The sequence below is a fragment of the Plutella xylostella genome, chromosome 9, assembly GCF_932276165.1.
Source record: "Plutella xylostella chromosome 9, ilPluXylo3.1, whole genome shotgun sequence".
Lineage (NCBI taxonomy): Eukaryota > Metazoa > Arthropoda > Insecta > Lepidoptera > Plutellidae > Plutella > Plutella xylostella.
In genome coordinates, this window is record NC_063989.1 from 5,930,865 (window position 1) to 5,946,060 (window position 15,196).

Genomic DNA, 15,196 nt, shown 5'->3' on the forward strand with positions numbered 1-15,196 from the left:
AATAATGACTGGAGTAATACTGGCCACTGACCTGATGTAGGGGATGTTCGCCGGAATGTGGTACTTGGAGCCAGGGTCGAAGTCGAGCTCGGAACGGAGAACCGGCGGTTTCACGCCCTGGTACTGCTCCCTAAAAAAAGAAATTAAAAACATAACTGGCTGGTTAAAAATTATTGGCTAATCGTAAAAAGGTGTTACATAGTTTTCCTTGTTTCGAGGGAAAATGATATTCAGTGCCGGGTGTCCCACTTCCCACAAGTCGGGCTGGTGTTGCGTCATGGCGCTGGCCACTGCCCCCGCCTAGCCTGGTCCTGTTCCAACAACTAATAGCCTCACTTGAAATCGTTTCCGCCACTACCATTTACATAAAAACAATACACCTGGAAAGATCTACGAGCCGATATTTACGAGCTAGTAACTTTAGTTCAGATCTGTATAATCTGTAAAGCTCTGATGACGTCAGATATAAAATATTACGATTATTGGCACGCAATAGGTCAGCATTAATTTAAACGGTTTCGTAAAAAATAAAGTGTCTCTAAGTAACCCGGTTATCGTATCGACCCGACACACATACACACGAGAATCGTTTAATACTTTAGCATTTTACTCTTAACTACCTGTTAAATACAGTATTGTATGAGAGATGTTATAGATCTAAGACGATTGTATCATTTCACACAGTTCTTCGAGTGAAAGTACCAAAAGTGGTCCACTCTTACTATCGTTTGAGATATGTGAACCGTTCTAGTAAGTCAAGGCCGTTGCTTGAACTGCCATCACTTGGCTCCCGCGAGTAGACTCTGTGAACTGGTTCGTATGTTACGTGAACGTATTTTGACAGAACATTATATTGGCGATGTGGTTAGCAGAATCGAGGAAATGATAATTTTGACAAATCGGTTACAACATGTTTAAATAAGATTTGTGCCCGTTGTAAATCTATTGCGAATTTATCTCACTTTAACGCAGCTATGCAAGCTTCAAATCTCCTTTAAAAGAGTTCTCCTTAAGAATTATTGGATAGCTGTACCTAAGCATAGTGGAACATTTTCCATTTAAAATATTGAGTTTCACAATAAATTAGTACCATGCTTAATCAATTTAATCCAGGATTTCAATCGAAATTTACAAAGCCCATATTACAAAATATCCGAGCAAGAATGCTAATAAATGAAGTAACTAACCCAATACATATCTACAACGAGGAACTATTTAGATCCCCTATTAAAACTTTACAACTATCAATCTTAAGTTACGGATCGTTAAAGAACTAGCTCGTTAAATAACTCTGTGTAAACCCCACACTAAAACAAATGATGAGGTTAACATTGATTGACTGGCACATTGTTTAGAATTATGTCATGTTCAGGCTCATATTTCAAGTGTTACTATAGTAAATCTTCATTGCATAATCCCGGTTATTTATGACTTAATGAGCACCTAATTATGCAGGGATAATATGATTATGTCGACGTGCTTACAAAACCAAACAAGGTAGATACTGTTTCAATAAGTTAACCATACTTTCTAGTAGACTTCGAGGCCTCATAGAGAGTGACTTTCTAGATGATTTAATTTATAAATTGTAGGTAAACATTGCATGGTCGTTGTAAATTCACCCATTTATATTCATTCACGAGTTTTATAAGTTCGTGACACACCCACGTGTAACCCCAAAAATATATTCGCTGTGTGATGTTCAGTAGCAATACAGAATACATAAAATAAAATAGAATAGATTATAATTTTATTGGTGACCACAAAACATACAAAAAAACTTATAAACTAGGGAGAATGGATAATAGGCGGCTTTATCAATATAATATTATGTTCATTGTGCTCTATGGTGGGCATTCATATAGCCAGTGGGTTCTTCTACGGCTAGGTCTTCTCTATCCATATACAAAGTGTTATAGTAAGCCGTAAGGGGGTGGCGCAGGGGGTCATTCTGGACAACTTTGGTTCAGTCGCCCCCTTTCTGCTAACTATAGCCTTTTTGCAATACCCTTTATATCAACCCATACCAACCTCAATCTCCACCAATGACAGTTGTACTGCTCCTTCCTGATATCTCCAGTAAAAACGTCCCAGCGCCACCGGTCCATGACGAGGGCGAACGGGAGGAAGGCCAGCTTGTCCATGGCTTGTGTGAAGAGGAAGTTCATGTCGTGGGCCGTGTCATCCACGGAGCGCTGCACGAGCCCCAGGGTCTGCAGGTGGCGAGGGGAGGAGACGGAGAGGGCCACCGTCTCTCCGATCGCTTCGTGGAAACCTGGAGGAGACAGCGGACATTACATCTCTATATTCTCTCTGGAATGCATTTGAGGAGCGACATCTGATAGATAATTGCTGTTTATATTCATTGGTCAACACTCTTTTGACGATAGATGTAGAAATGCATAAGTGGAGCTGTGTCATTCGCTATTTCAAATTAAAAAAAAAATACACATTTGCAATCCTGTAATTATACAGATATAGGTACATTCAATGTACTCACGCCTCTTTCCCAGAGGGGTAGGCAATAATTAAAGAACCTACAGGGTTTGATAATTCTTATCTATACAGGGTGTTGCAAAATTGGTATGCTAAGCCGAAACCTACATGTGCAGTATGTTATATCTAAGACCGAAACTAAAATCAGAAGTTGGAAATTCCCGAAAAAAAAAATATTTTTTCATAGTAAAAGTCACGTGACCAACAAAGTTTCTATGGAATATGAATTTTTTTTTTCGCGAATTTTCAAATTCTGATTTCAGTTTCGGGCTTAGATATAACATGCTGCACATATAGGTTTCGGCTTAGTATACCCTTTTTGCAACACCCTGTATATTTGCTCAATTAAGTGTGTCTACGCTACATTGTCATTGATATTGTTGATATAATAATTATGATAAGGCTTTTGGTGAAGCAAATCCTTTTTGGTGTCGAGGGAATCAGGGCGGAACTAAAAAACAATGTGTCTCCGTAAGTACCTACATATGTCTTAAAATCCCAGAAACCAACAATAAACAATGGTTATTTATTTCATAAAATATCTCGTCATCCGACGGTAGGTACTTTTGTTATGCAAGGATTTTGAAAAAGACATCAACATTTTGAAAAATGCAAAATAACAGCAGGTCGTTGAACCTATCCAATGTTAGATACGTACTACGTAGTTACTTAGAATAAACACGATTCTAGACCAATCGAATGGCAATCAAGTGAAGTAACAATTAGAAGAGTACAGCTGGCTGGGGAGAAAGTGCGGCTCGCGGAAGCTCAAGCTCAAGTCTCGACTGATAAACTCCCGCGGAAACGTGCCGGAAACGGATTCCCGAGTTTGAAATAGGAACTCGCTTCTATCGTAGACTATTAGTCTATGGTTCTATTTACTGATTGGCTGGTGGTATTTTTGTTAGTATCAGATAAAGCTTTTCTGTAACTGTCTTGGATCTACTTTATATTATTATTCTTACACATTCACATATATTTTGTATAGCTGTTCCCGCGTGCTTCGCTTCACCTTAAAAAGTTTTCCCGTGGGAATTCCGGGATAATAAGTAGCCTATGTTCTTTCCTAGGGTCTAGACCGTATGTTTACCAAATATCATTCAAATCCGTTCAGTAGTTTTGGCGTGAAAGAGTAACAGACAGACAGACAGACAGACAGACACAGGTACTTTCGCATTTATAATATTAGTTAGGATTAGGATTGACACCCTGACGTGACTGAAAGGTGTTTTTCTACTCAAGATAGTACTTAGTCGTTTTATATCATTTGTTGGTCTTCAAATAAATAAATAGTAGATGGATAATGAACAGGCACCAAGAGATTGTGATTTATAAACACCATCCAGTAACAATTCTCTTAAGTGTAGTTTATATTACTATCTTTATAAAATTCATAGATCAAACTCGAGGGATGTGAGATAGTCACGAAGTGCTGCCGCTGAACAATGTTACAATGTACGTACTGTATGTATACAGTTGGTAATGTTGGTATCTACCGGATATATTGCAGAGACGTCCGGGGAACTTTATTGCAATATAACCTTAAATTAGAAGACAAGTATCATTGACTTATATATTTCTTTGACAAATATGTACATATTATATTAATTATATATCTATAATTAAAAGAGATTTCCTACTATATTTTTGTGGTTATCTTTATGTAAGCTCAATGAGGTATGCATTATGCATATGCACAATTAAGTGAAAAACATTTAGGTAAAAAAAAATATGCTTAAACTTTTGAAGGTAACTCCATGAATTATGTCGTCTTTATAATTCTTATTAACAACTTACAACTGCAAAACCATTGTTGTTGCCAACTTTATACATGAGTTGCATTGAAAAGCAGTGAAAAGGAAATACTTCCTTCCGTAACATTAACCTATGATACATCTGTTATAAATGGGTAAGTATCGATTACATTTACTTATATGTGATTCTATACTGTATTTTTTTCTAATTTTAATCCAGAATATAACAATTATTATAATTAAAATTACATTAATTATTATCTCTATTGTTACTACATGTAGAGATCAATCTCTCAAGTATGCAACTCACGAGTACCGAAAAATGTTGTCGTAGTCACAGTTTACTTCCTTTGTCTTCTTCTTCTTCTTCCTAGCCTTTTCCTTATTTAGGGTCGGCTTTGTGCGTCATGTCACGCCATTTTACCCTATCCTCTGTCATATCCTCATTCATTCCACAATCTCTGATATTTTCTTTCACGCAATCAAGCCACGTCTTTCTTGGTCTTCCCCTCTTACGCCTTCCTTCAGGTCTCATTTCCAACACTTTCTTTGTCACATAGTTATCTTCTCTTCTCATGACATGCCCAAAAAGTACTTAATTACTGGAGATTTTATCCCAAAGATCATATTTTCTATAGATTTGACGAATACGTAAATTAATCGGAATTTACCTAATAGTCCAGTCAAGGATTGAGGTGTAGAGTGCGTGAGCAGGTAACTAAGCGATTCCTTCAGAAACTTGTTCAGGGGGCTTAGGTTGTTAACATACCTACCAAAAGTCCTGACTCCTAGGTGATGAGCGGGGGGGAGGAGGGGGGGATAAAGGTACGAATTTTTGGTTTTTTGCTTATATCTCAAAAACGGTGCATTGGAGACAAATATTATGAACTAATAAAATGGAGCTCTTAAAATTATCTAAAACTTTTATATCATATGTTTTTTTCTTATTCCTAACCGTTTTCGAGCTATTACCCTCGGAAAAAGTTGAAACATACAAGAAAAATGGACTTACTTAAAAAAAACAATTAGCTAGTCGCCGTCATAACATTATAAAAGTTGAACTTGACCTCGTTCTGCTTTAGCGGACACATACAAATCATAAATCTCAAACGAACGAATGCAGTTTTTAAGTTTCAAGCAGTAGAGCTCAATTTAATAATTAGGTAAATAGAGTCAGTCGTCTTTTTTGCTTGCTTTTCATGACTTGGGTTTGCTATTTTACAATGTTATCGAAATTTAAGAAATGATTCTAAATACCCAGTAATAAGTGTCAGATATGTTATTTATTCTAAGTTAGCTTCAGTAGCAGACGAACCGCGTGGAAGATGCGCGTTGCATAACCGCTGTATATCGTAATCGCGACGCTAATTTCCGTGTGTTTCGTATAATATTCTAGAACAGTAACGTGTGTAGATCTGATTAATCTTTATAGGCAAAGTGGCCTTAGAATTCGTAATGCGCTTTTTCCTCTCTTGTCATTCAGAACAAGCTGGTATTGTAGTTTTTTATTGCTTTGTTTTGTATTTGGAGGGTCCAAATGTGTATTTTGTGGCAATAGAGTGCTTTTCTTCAGTTACGTTCTTGTTTAGTTTTACCTATTCATGAAAGTTAATAAAAACTAATAAGTCTCACTGAAACTGAAAACTGGCGACATCCTCATTTTTCTGTAACCAGTTCTCTATAGCTATCTTCAATTGAAATCATTATAATACACTGGATTGCAAAAATAAGTAGATACCTACCATTTATGAAAAATAGTTATGTTTTAAATTAAATACTTAAAACGTTTATACAAATAAGACGTATCATGCGTTTTTCAACTTTAATTCGCTTCTGTACAAATTTGTGAATTAAATTTTACTTATGTACTTAAGTATAAATTAGATAATTATGATAATCTATAAAATAAAATATATATAGTTCTTAATTAACTAATGACAAAATTAAAAAAGTTTGACTAAGATTCAGGATTTAGAAAAACACACAAACTGGAGAGAGTTTTATTTTAGCCTCTAAAAGACCCATCGATTGTAACTAAATAAAATGAAAAAAAACGTACAATACAACAAAAATTTAACTGTCCAGACTTCCCCAGCTATTATTTTACACGTTATCTCGGATCTATAGATCCTTACGGAATACTAATCCGCGTCAGTATCGCGATCATTTCGATCAGTGATCTACGGCGTTGCGCGCGCACTTTCACTTAATAACACACGGTGATGTAAAGATGTGGCGCAATGGCGTCCAGGGACTGCGGTCACCCTGTATTTGGGGTAACCACAGTGACCGAATACAACCTGACCCTGCTGCATGGCAGGTTTATCTATGAAGTTAAATTCAGCAATCCCATCGCCGTGTTTTTCGTGTATCGCGGTGTAGTGACGTTTATCTATTTTGTCGTCTGCATCGTTGATACAGATGCCATGGAAGCCGGGACAGGGATATTACTGACTGTATAAGTTTTCTGTTATCGCAATCGTATTGAATCTATGAGGATATGTGCACAACACATAGAAACTATATTTATGTTAGTATATCTACGAACTTACGAAATGCCAGAACTAATGCTACCTAATGCCAGATGAAGATCTTAGAATGCATTGATCAACATATACAAACATCGATATAAGCAATGTAACTAAAGTGCACCTAAGTATAAACATCAATTACTTAGCGTATATTTTCAGTGCAAAAATATGTACAGCAAAAAGTGGGCAATTTGTAATGCAAAGCTGGTATCACAGGGGTGCACCGGCTTGTTATGCTAAGTACATTCTACTACATAAACCAGGATTTAATAGGACTTCGCGTCATTCATCAACAGGCAGTGCCGCAATAAACACCATTTATCTAATAGATTCTAGAGTGAAGCTTGGGGCTGTATTTCTTACAATATACCTACATAATGTCTATCTAGCCGTACACTTAGCACTTTTATAGTTTATCTAAAATTCAATATCGAGAGGATGAGTTTGTTCTTATATGTATTAAATAATTATAAAAAAATTTATTGAATAACTGATAACTGAAATTTTATTGAATAACTAATAATTATCAATGATATCTACGATCAAACTTAATCATTAGTTACTAATCTATGGTAAGCTAAACACTATTTAGTCCACATGTCAACATAATCACCATTAGTAGGTGTGATGTGACTAAATGCTTGCTTTACATAATGTAGTACCTACATGATAGAACATAAGTGAAGCTTAACCATGGATTTCATAACAAGAACCGGTTATACAGTGTGTTAAATAAAACGGGGCCAGTGTGATAGTCATTATTTAATAATTATTATATTAACATTCCTTTCTTTTACAATCGTCTGATTGGTTTGTGTTCAATGTTTGAAAACCGTAAAATTACATGTTATGTTATTTCTGAATTCAGTATATAACTGAAAGGCTTATTTTTGTATTCTAATCGGAGAGGGTTTTCAGATTAATCGTATCCAGATGTACCTATGCAATTTAGAGTTACCCTTAGATTAACGATATAATTATGTTGAGCAAGATGGTGTAACGTATCACATACCCATATAAAACTAAGTAAAAAACTCCGTATTAAAAATAAAAGCTTAGTGGTAGAAGTGGGGTGTTATTTGTCTACAGTAGTCGAGATATTTCTTTTGCATTGACACTCCATCTTTTTCGTATTAAAATATCATTGTTACAACCCTTCGGATAGTCAACAGGTAGGTATAGTCCACACCCAATGGATATAACTCTGCATGCGGAGTGTGAGTTTTTTCACCGTTCGATTAGTGGCGAATAAACGCGAATTTGTATGGCGCGGTAGTCTCCACCTAGCGGTAGTCGCGCTGCACTAGCTCCGAATTTCACAAGTTTGCGTCGATTTTAATTGCTCAATCTGTTTATAAAAACCTACTCTAGGCTTACTGAACAAGCAATACGACGCTTATGGTTTTGCTGAAGGCTCGCTTACGTTATCGTTATCGATATCTTTATAGATATCTTCATTCAAACATAAAAAGTACCTACCAATTGCACTAAAGCTGTAAGCAAGGGATGGTGACCTAAGGTGTAGTGGTTAGTGACCCTGATTGCTATGCCGAAGGTCCTGAGTCCGATTCTCGGTCGGGCCAGATATTTGTTTAAGGACTGATGTTTGTACTCAGGTCTTGGGTGTTAACATGTGCTATGTCTGTTATCCATATTACTGTTGGTATTTATGAATTATTTCGCAAAAAATGCTTGTTTGAATCTCGCCACCCTAAATATATATAAGCAACAACAGATGCTGACCGACTCTCAGATCCCCAAAAACCAACAATTACAGACTCTGCCTAGCTTGGAGTTGGATGGCCATTTGTGAGATGTCCTCATATACCTACTATACAAAATACTGTAAAAGACCTGTCTCTTACCTGGATTAGCGCCATCTCTGAACACCTTGGGCAAGTTCCTGTAGGCGAGGAAGTACTGGATGTGCGCCATCTCGTGGTGCGCCGTCACCAGGTCCTTCTGGTCCGCGTGCGCGCACATCTTGATACTGAAAGGGGAATGTACGTTTTTATTGAATTCCTTCTTAGACTTGGGTAGCTCGCGAGGGAAAGATAAAAATGAGTAACTTCATCCCATATTTCCTTTCTTTCTTTCAATCACTTGAGACAATTATTTATATTCTTATCACTTACTCACAAAGACTATAGGGAGTAATATGAACCCGAGTTTCACCGAGACTCCGCGAGTAACTTCGTTCAGTGAATCGCTCTTGCTTTTTCGTGTATGTTGATCTCGCTCATCTACCGATCCCTAACAAAGAAGATACGCGCAGGAGTACATTTTTTGTTAAAAAGTAAACTGAATTAACTTTTAATAATGTCAAAATAGGGTGCACTATTGATAAGAACTTTAAGTTAAACTACTAAAATTACTGATGTTAAAATTCTAAGTATGATGTTTTAGAATTTTGTTTGAAAGCTATCTTAAATATACCATCTTTACAAGATTATTAGAAAAATATTTTTTCCATTGTTATTAACATTCATGCATCTTTTCCACATTTCACTCTTTTCATCGTAGGGATTCACCTTTCAATTGATGCACTGAGCAATCGGAGCGAAAAGATAAGAAGATAAGAAAGAAAGATACGCATCTTTGAGGGAAATGAAATGTATCTCTCTTTTCTCTTTGGTGATACATTTTTCGCATGCCTATTCCTTATTGCAGAGTATGGATATGCTGGAGGTGTTGGAGCATCCCCATGCAAAGGGAGGATCCTCCGACCAGGCCGGGTGGTGTGGCCTGGCGGGCAGCTGCCCAACGGTTAGCGTTGGGGATTTCTATATATTGCAGAGTAGGTGAGAAACTTCGAATGCGCGATGTAGGATTTTCATAGTATTTGCGTAGTTCCCATACATCTTCTCTGTATTGCGTTCCGAGCGCCATCTGTTGATCTTCGTCTGAACTAGTGGCTAGGAGTCCGCCACATCACTCCCCCACCGAGACCGGAGGGCGATAGTCTTCAGTGCAGCCGAGAGTCTTGATTGCCAGCCAGTGCCGCGTAGTCCGCAGTGAGTCGGGACTGTGAGTGCGGTGAGGAGTCCCCAGTGAGTCGGGATGAGCCTGCAGTGGAGCATGGTGGCAGAGTGCTGCGTCGACCAGGAGAGGATGGCTCTGCTTGCTGACCGGCCGAAGTGCAGTGGTGCTGTGCCAAGTTGCTGGTGTGGGTCGAGGGTGTGACCAGGCCTGCGCGTACGCTGCATGCTGGTGGTCATGATGCCCTTTGAGACCGGATGCTGGCTGGTTGGCTCCAGGGGCTGCTTGCTGAGAGTTCTGCTGCACGGCGGTTGAGGTGAGGAGAGAAAGTCGATGGAAGATGGCGTGGAGGCTGCTCTGCGGGTCTTCAGAAGGCTGCGCTGATGTTCTTCACGGGGTCACCAGTATGGGGATGCTGGAGGTGGTAGAGCATCCCCATGCAAAGGGAGGATCCTCCGACCAGGCCGGGTGGTGTGGCCTGGCGGGCAGCTGCCCAACGGTTAGCGTTGGGGATTTCTATATATTGCAGAGTAGGTGAGAAACTTCGAATGCGCGATGTAGGATTTTCATAGTAATTTGCGTAGTTCCCATACATCTTCTCTGTATTGCGTTCCGAGCGCCATCTGTTGATCTTCGTCTGAACTAGTGGCTAGGAGTCCGCCACAAGAGTTTGTAGGCTTTAATGAATATTTTTTCCTGCTGCCACTACCCGGATTCGTTATCGATGTAGGTGAACGTCAATATATGGCATTGCTGGACCGCGCATTAATCGATTTTATCGACGTCGATAACGATAACGAACCCGTATAGCGACTGCTGCTTTACTAAATAAGCATCGTACTTATCGGAATTCGCGATATACCTAGTCATATTTACATCGATAACGGACCCGTGCAGCGGAGACGGGACTTAAATTAATACTTCAAATAAGAAACTAGCCTACAATTACTTAATCACCGGGGGCGAAACGCATGGCGATAAAGGATGGATAGCGGTATTTGATCTGCCAGTGCGTGTTAATTCACAGCTCTACCGCACCGCTACTGCCTGTCACCGATAAACCCGTGAAGTGTAGACAGCATCAGCTTACCGATAGTCGTGTTTGTTGCAGAAGTCCCAGGCCGACGGCTGGCAGTGGATGTGGCGCTCCGGGGGCTGCTCCAGCACGCTCAGCTGCCAGAAGTCGGGAGGCATCGCGGACATGTTCATGGAGACGAAGAACTCTTCCGCTAGCTGGAACACTGAGAGCGGGGTGTAGCCCTGGAAGTAAAGATGCGTGGTTATGTGGGGTTGGAAGAAGTGGAATAGGGGATGGTTGTTGTCATTTCTGTTGTGGAGGTAAAGCTTTTGTACAAGCACGTAGGTGATAGGGGGTAGGTATAACAGTGTGACATGGATTTCATTATTCCGTGCCCTTATAATTTTATTTGTAAGTGAGTTTTCTGTTTATAATAATTAGGCCAGATTTAATCCATCATCATCTGCCTGGTAATTTCAGGATTTCAGGATCTGACCGATTGACCAAATTCCTTTTTGGATAAGGAAAGCAGAGGCCAGAGTGCTTTAGTCCTTCGTAGACAAAATCATATCAAGCAGTGACCGGGGAGGGGCGCCAAGCGGGATATGCGCTCCGGACCGTACCAACCTGTTGTATCATCTCCGGGGTGACATCAACCAGCGTCTTGCCCGGGTAGGGCAGTGTGAGGGGCACGATGCCGCTCCAGCTCTGCCCCCACATGTCGCCCAGCACGTGCGCGGGGAGGGGGGCGGACCGGGAGATGCGCTCCGGACCGTAAGCCTCGCGCAGGCGTCGACGCACGTAGGCGTGGAGGAGAGTGTAGAGCGGCTTTATCTGGAAAGGGAATGGGGATTATTGTTATTAGTTCCGATAGAAATGACATCATATTACAAGGATATATGTAACACATAGATCCTTGTAATTGTATATGCTAGGACATAAGATTAAATTTTATTCACAGGCAACCGTCCACAGTTTTATACAGCGCGCTGCAGCGTGTAAAAGGAGATTCATAATAAGGATACGATTGTGACATGTGGGTCAATCCCACGGTCCAAGTTTCAAGTGCCTGGTTCAGTAGTTATAGTATCTATTTACTAACTTAAATATTTAAAAGTAATTTCAAAATACTTATATGCGATAAGTACCTGTTCCCAAACATCATCCACTTCTTGTCTGAAATTAGGAGACTCGTACGGGAACTGCCAGTAAGCTGAAGCATCAGTGAAGTCTGCAAACAAAGAAATCGAAGCGCCTTTAATAATGCTAAGAGTTGTTTTCGCTACTGTGATAAATAACATTAGATTCCCCTGAGGCGCTTATGCATTGTTTATTATTTAAATTATTTTGTGGAGATTTGTCACATTCACTACAGTTTCCTATACTTATGTATACCTATCAGTAATCCTCTTCCCCAAAATCCCTCTTCCAGATTACTGAAACTATCACACTACACATTATGTAACTCATATTTCAGCCTTTCCAGTGCAACATTATTATCATCATCATCAACCTCCACCAACAACAAACCAACACTCACTATTAAGCCGTGCAGCGTGATTGGTCAGATCCACCAGCTGTTCATACAGGTCTCTGATCCTCTTTCCCGTGTTCCTCCTCCACTCGGCCCAGACATCCTGCAGCTCGTCCCAGTCTCTGGAGTGCGACATGAGGCACTTCAGCTCTCTATAAATCTATCTAACCAATTCAATACTCACTATTAAGCCGTGCAGCGTGATTGGTCAGATCCACCAGCTGTTCATACAGGTCCCGGATCCGGCGTCCAGTATTCCTCCTCCACTCGGCCCACACGTGCTGCAACTCATCCCAGTCCCGGGAGTGCGACATGAGGAACTGCAGCTCTCTATACATATATATATATATATATCTAACCAATTCAATACTCACTATTAAGCCGTGCAGCGTGATTGGTCAGATCCACCAGCTGTTCATACAAGTCCCGGATCCTCCTTCCCGTGTTCCTCCTCCACTCGGCCCAGACATGTTGCAGCTCGTCCCAGTCTCTGGAGTGCGACATGAGGAACTGCAGCTCCGGCTGCAGGTGGAGGCCGCACTTGAAGGGCTCGTTGTACGCGCATATCTCGGCCGTGTTGTAGACGGCCAGCATGTCGTTTATCAGCCTGTTGTACTGGAAATTGAAATGAGAATTGTAAGTTTAGGGTGCCAGTAGAGGGTGCGTTTCTATAGTGATTTAAAGTGGCAATAATTGAAACTGTGGTTTGGTAGTTAAGAAGGAGTGACTTCTTTTTTGTTGGATGGAAAGCGTCGTATTTGAAAACAAAGCATATTTTAAATCCATTTCTGCGCTTACGATACCACACACACATACAGCCCATTAGGTAAATCTAAATTGAAATTGTTCATAATCTTAATTTTTTCTCGAAGGATCAAAGGTAAAATAAAAGTGTAGGATTCAACACAGCCATGTTTCTTTTTGGATCTTCTAATACAACTAGCCACTCCTATGTTATATTTGTGCAATGAGGAATCAAATAAATATACGCTTGAAAATTTATTGTTATAAATAAATAAATACGCTTACCCTATCAAGCTGGTCTGGCGGCAGCGCAGACGGTCCGATGATGGACAGCAGCCGCAGCTGGCGGAAGCTGTTGAAGTCCCGCACCACGTTCCTCGGGAACTGCTGCGCCGCCTCCCACAGCCCGCGCTGGAACAGCGTGTAGCGCTGCTGAGCGTCCAACTGGAAAATCAAATTGAATAGTTTTAAAACTGGTTGGTGGTAATTCTGAAGACTGTCAGTGTGTAGCGTTACTGGGCGCCCAACTTGAAATTGTTAGATGAAACTTTAAAAACTGGTGGGGCGTGATTCTGAGAGATGCGCATTTAAAGGGTAACAGGCAAAAATATAGACGAGTTCTCGAGTGGAGACCACGAACAGGCAAACGCAGCGTGGGACGCCCTCCTGCCCGCTGGACTGACGATCTTAGGCGGGTGGCGGGTAGTGGTTGGATGAGGAAGGCCGAGGACCGAGTGTTGTGGCGCTCCTTGGGAGAGGCCTATGTCCAGCAGTGGATGATTATTGGCTGATGATGATGATGATGATGATGAGGCAAAAATGTATGAGACCAAGACTTTATGACACGAACGTACCGTACGCAAGGACTTTGTATATAACGGTACGTATTGTCATTTTTTATCATGGGGGCTAGTCTTATCGTTGTGGCAAAAATGTTATGTACTGGCCTAGAGATGTATGACGTGTCATCCTAATCCTAACTATCCTAACTAATATTATAAATGCGAAAGTAACTGTGTCTGCCTGTCTGTCTGTCTGTTACTCTTTCACGCCAAAACTACTGAACGGATTTGAATGAAATTTGGTATATATACGGTCTAGACCCTGGGATAGAACATAGGCTACTTCTTTATCCCGGAATCCCCACGGGAAAACTTTTTAAGGCGACGCGAAGCACGCGGGAACAGCTAGAATAAACTAAAGCTCAGCTTATACAATTTATACTTGTGCACTTCTTTATAGCAAGTACCTATATGACCCCTGATAATTATCATTTCAGAAACTATACATTTTCCTAACAAGGAATTGATACTATAGCCCCCATTAGTGCCTGCAAGAGTTACCTTGTAGTTAGGAAAGAGATGCATTACTTTATGTAATATGTGAGTATGTGACTAATACATTGGAACCTTCCCCATGTTACAAAGTGACAGTGCAAAATCATAAAATAGATTTACGATGATTGCAAAGTAGTAATAGCTAAGTAAGACCACAACAAAAAATGCAGGTGCTTATTGCCACTCCACTCTATGTAAAACCTAGAACCCAATGATTTCAAAAGTAATACATAAGTCAATACAAGAAAGACTAAACATAATTAATTATTTACATGAACAACCAGTGGACCCGACTGTAGATGAATTAATTCGTAATTGGAACGACAAGATAACGAACGCAAAGTTTTATCCTGATGGATTTTTAAAATACAGATACCTACTGCCCAAAACCATTAATGAATTGCCCCTTGACATGCAAAGTGTATACTTTAAATGTCGTTATAAAAAACAACTGAAGTGATGTTTCATAAAAAATATTATCTGTAGGTTTGTAATATCTGTAGGTATTCGTATCTAACTAATTCTAAATTGTTTGAAATTATCTCATAAAGTTGAATAAATTTCATAAAAAAACAATTGTAATATCAGTACTGTATACTTATTTAACTAATTTTGAATTGTATTAACTTAACTTATAAAGTTGAATAAATATAACCATAAGTGATAACTATTAGCTAATTACCTATTAATATGACTTCTTTGTTATATAATGTCATTTTACTAATAAGAAGCTCTAAAACTCTAAATCGATTTCTGCTGCTTGTATTAGGCATATTGTAAATCTTATTGTGTAATACTCATTC

General features: G+C 39.7%; 1 protein-coding gene across 1 annotated transcript in view; it reads right to left on the bottom strand.

Annotated features, from left to right (window-relative positions):
• The window catches only part of LOC105383332 (angiotensin-converting enzyme), an 83,549-nt gene that overhangs the window by 59,435 nt on the left and 8,918 nt on the right, over positions 1-15,196 (bottom strand). The window contains exons 2-9 of the mRNA XM_038106661.2: positions 13,342-13,500; positions 12,687-12,927; positions 11,927-12,009; positions 11,406-11,612; positions 10,851-11,020; positions 8,647-8,771; positions 2,032-2,275; positions 32-130 (exon numbers count right to left, since the gene is read on the bottom strand). Coding sequence (XP_037962589.2) covers positions 32-130; positions 2,032-2,275; positions 8,647-8,771; positions 10,851-11,020; positions 11,406-11,612; positions 11,927-12,009; positions 12,687-12,927; positions 13,342-13,500 — 1,328 coding nt within the window. The remainder of the gene's footprint in view (positions 1-31; positions 131-2,031; positions 2,276-8,646; positions 8,772-10,850; positions 11,021-11,405; positions 11,613-11,926; positions 12,010-12,686; positions 12,928-13,341; positions 13,501-15,196) is intronic.